General features: G+C 49.6%; 1 protein-coding gene across 1 annotated transcript in view; it reads left to right on the forward strand.

Annotated features, from left to right (window-relative positions):
• P2RX4 (purinergic receptor P2X 4) overlaps nucleotides 1-3,909 on the forward strand; it is a 9,315-nt gene that overhangs the window by 2,181 nt on the left and 3,225 nt on the right. Inside the window, exons 3-9 of the mRNA XM_008634155.2 lie at nucleotides 462-609; nucleotides 2,066-2,137; nucleotides 2,231-2,303; nucleotides 2,783-2,879; nucleotides 3,061-3,141; nucleotides 3,228-3,369; nucleotides 3,685-3,821. Coding sequence (XP_008632377.1) covers nucleotides 462-609; nucleotides 2,066-2,137; nucleotides 2,231-2,303; nucleotides 2,783-2,879; nucleotides 3,061-3,141; nucleotides 3,228-3,369; nucleotides 3,685-3,821 — 750 coding nt within the window. The remainder of the gene's footprint in view (nucleotides 1-461; nucleotides 610-2,065; nucleotides 2,138-2,230; nucleotides 2,304-2,782; nucleotides 2,880-3,060; nucleotides 3,142-3,227; nucleotides 3,370-3,684; nucleotides 3,822-3,909) is intronic.

Consider the following 3,909-nt stretch of genomic DNA (forward strand, 5'->3'; position numbering starts at 1 on the left):
CGGGCTGGGCCGGCGCGGGCTGAGGGGCTGAGGGGAGCCCGGAGCTCACCGAACGTGGTGGCACTGCGTAACTGGGCAGCCTTAGCTGGGATTGTGGGGCTGCAGACAGGACAGAATCACAGGATATTCTGAGTTGGAAAGGACCCGGCAAGGATCAAGTCCAGCTTTTAAGAGAATGGCCCAAGGGCCCCTCAGGAGCGGGACCGTCTCAGGAGGTGATTGTCGTTCACCCAGCAGGGCTGGCCGTAAAAGGAAATTAGACCCTGCAAACCAGTCTGAAAATAAAAAATATCCCCCCCGAAATCAGACAGGAGATTGCCAGTCTGGCGACCCTTTTGTAAGGAAACGCTGTGAAACTCTCTAGGCTGGCCCTTTCAGGTGACATATGGAAGGAGAAATTTCAACCACCAGAGCTTGTTTATGGTGTTTATCTGTTGTTTCTTGCAATCCTTCTCTTTCAGGTGGGTTTTTCTGTGGGAAAAGGGCTACCAGGAAACAGACTCCGTGGTCAGTTCTGTAACCACAAAGGTGAAAGGAGTAACACTGACAAACACATCCACCTTGGGAACCAGGATCTGGGATGTAGCTGACTATGTCATCCCTCCCCAGGTACCAATCGCTTTCACATGCAGAGAGGAGGTTACCTAAAAAATAGCTACTGCTTTGCTAAAGTCCACTGAGGGCTGGAGCAGCTTTTGCTCCAGTGTGGCCATGATATGAGAGAATGAAGAAGCTTGCTTTGTTGCAAATCATGCTGAGCACCTGTTCTGGGGAAGCTTGTTTCAAGAAAAGTGTCTCTGTGTGTGTGCATGTGTAGAATCATAGAATGGTTTGGGTTTGGAAGCAACCAAGATAATCTTGTTCCACCCTCCTGCTGTGGGCAGGGACACCTTCCATTATCCCAGGTTACTCCAAGGCCTGTCCAACCTGGACTTGAACCCTTCCAGGGATGAGACAGCCACAGCTTGTCTGGGCAACCTGTGCCAGGGCCTCTCCACACTCAAAGTGAAGAATTCCTAATACCTAATTCTAAATCTCTCCTCTTTTAGTTTAAAACTGGTCCCTCTTATCCTATCACTATCTGCCTGTGTAAAAACTCCCCCTCCTTCCTTTTTATAACCCCCCTTTGGGTACTCGAATGGGCTCTAAGGTCTCCTTGGAGCCTTTGCTTCTCTGAGGGTGCACTGATCCCACTGTCCATGGTGCCCACAAAGACTTGCAACAGCCCCAGCCAGTCCTGGCAGAGGAGGAAGAACTTTGCAGGTATCAGGAAGAAGCTGCAACAATAACCACATGTCATCTTATTGCTTTCTAAAGAAAACAACCCCAAGTTAAATTGTTGGCAGAAGCCACAGGAATAGCCTGCAAGTCACCTGATCCAGAACTGAACAGGAAGGATTGCTGTAGTTACTGATTGACTGTATCTGTGGGAATCTGTGCTGTGTGGGCCATATGTGGTGGCCTTCAGGCTGGGCAGGCAGAGCCAAGCTGCTGGTCATGGGTCCCTCTGTCTGCATGACATGCAGTGCAGAAAAAAAGACAAATTTAGCCAGGTTTTGGCTGAGTGGTCACATTTGCTTACCAGTGGAGCAGAAGCAAATGACAGATCTGGAATCATACAGATCTGAAAGTAGTGAAAGTAAAGTAATGAAAATAGTGCTCCCTGAAGAAACAGGACCAGGCAAATTCCTAACTGATATATTGCAAAAAGAAGGAGTGGGAGTTGTGCTCGGACTTGCAGCTGGAACTCTATTTCTGCGCCTGCCTTACGACTCCCCTGAGGAGCTGTGTGATCTGTTTTCATAATATGAATGAGGAACTTTGGGCTGAGTGGGAGGACAGAAAGAGTTGCCAGTCCCTCCCACAGTCCTTCCTCTGGCTAAACACAGCAGCACCAGGTGATACACATAGGAATCTGCTCCTTTATTGCTGCACCAGCACTGTCCAGAGCAAGTCCCCTCTGCTGGGCCACCTGGGCTCTGTCAACAAAGATGTTTGGTGCAGTGCCTTGGATGCTCTTTGCAGACTGTCACTCTTAAGTTTCCTTCTTGTTTTGCATGCTCAGGGTGAGAACACCGTGTTTGTCATGACCAATGTGATACTCACACTGAACCAGAGCCAAGGCCACTGCCCAGAGGTAGGTGCAGGATCTGCTTTAATCCTGCCTTGTGTGGGTGGGAGTGCGGGGGAGATGGCTTACAGAGTTTTATGTAATATTGTTCCTCTCCAGCTCCCAGACGATCAAACAGAGTGCACGGTGAACAACAGCTGTGTTCCAGGATACGTCAGCACCCACAGCAGTGGTAAGAACCTGCTGCAAAGACTCCTTTCAGTCTGGGTTCTGGTACCTCTGTGCTGTGCCTTCCCTGCTGTGAAGGAAGCAGCATTTCACTTCAGTCTCCTTGTTCTCATTCTCTCACATGTAAGAGAACTGAAAGGGAAGCTCAGATTTTTCTTCTGGTGGACTTAGACCAGATGGACTTACTCTGTTTTGGGTGGATGCTGGGTAGATGTGGACTTTGGTGAGTTAGAAAACAGTGTGAGGCTTTTTCATAGCCTTTAGTCCCTGAAGCAGTATTTCACATGGATGAGAATTTGACTCAGGAAAAGCACCTGATTCTTCTTTCTCTGAAACGAAACTTGCAATAGAAGACAATGTGGGTTTTGGTAGTGGCACTTCACCTCTGGGAAAATTACTTTCACCATATGGAATGAGGGGATGTCACAGGTCAAATATTGCCTGGTTTTGCTCAGTAGTACCTCCATGCACATGTCTTTCCAGGCATCCAGACTGGGAAGTGTATTCCATACAACAGCAGCATTAACACCTGTGAAGTCTTTGCATGGTGCCCCTTGGAGGATGACAGTCACATACCCAAGTGAGTGCTCTCTCTTCCTACTCCACGGTGCCCCTCCTGAGAGCGGGCTGGTGGTACACAGCTGATGCTTCTCCCAGTGAGATGCTGTTGGGAAGAGCTGAAGAGGTGAGCACCAAGGACTCTGCAGAGTCCTGTTTGTGAAAACATGTTGTATTTACTTACTTTCCCTATTGTTTTATAGGCCAGCGTTCCTGCGAGAAGCTGAGAACTTCACCCTTCTGGTGAAGAACAACATTTGGTACCGCAAGTTCAACTTCAGCAAGTAAATAGTGAGAGGGTTATCACGCTGTCTGGTCTCATGGGCAGCAAAGGGGATGCAACAACTCTTCTCTTTCTGTTCTCCTGTAGGCGAAACATCCTCCCCACTATCAACTCCACCTACCTCAAGAACTGCATCTACGATGCCCAGACAGATCCCTTCTGCCCTATCTTCCGTTTAGGGAAAATAGTTGAAGCTGCAGGGCAGGACTTCCAGGAAATGGCTGTGGAGGTATTTAGCAGACCCTTCTCTTGGGCTTCAGCTGTTTTTAGAGGAGGAGTGGTAGGTGTTTGCCCCCTCTGCTTCGTGGCATAAGCCACAGAACACAGATCAGCTGCAGGATGGAGAGTGCTCTGGCCAGAGGGACTGGAGTCAGTGCTACATAAATCATTGGCCTTGCTTTGTTTGGGTGGGGTTATGTGCAAGGTTCTGTAGCAGCAGAAAAGAGTGTTGGACTGAGCCTGGGATTAGAGCCAGTAAATCAGGGTCCTAGTCAGCAGAGAGCCTAGTGCTGGGCTGGCCCATCACCTCTCCTCCACTTGGCAGGGTGGAGTCATGGCACTGCAGATCAACTGGGACTGCAACCTGGACAGAGCCGCTTCCCACTGTGTGCCAAAATATTCCTTCCGGCGCCTCGACAACAAGGATTCTGCCCACACCGTCTCACCTGGCTACAACTTCAGGTAATGTGGCTGTGGAGGGCACCTGATGTCCCTGCAGCTCCATCTGCCACTGGCAGGTGGGGGGGGTTTTGGGGTTTTATTGGGGGTT

This window comes from Corvus brachyrhynchos, unplaced genomic scaffold (assembly GCF_000691975.1).
Source record: "Corvus brachyrhynchos isolate BGI_N302 unplaced genomic scaffold, ASM69197v1 scaffold114, whole genome shotgun sequence".
Lineage (NCBI taxonomy): Eukaryota > Metazoa > Chordata > Aves > Passeriformes > Corvidae > Corvus > Corvus brachyrhynchos.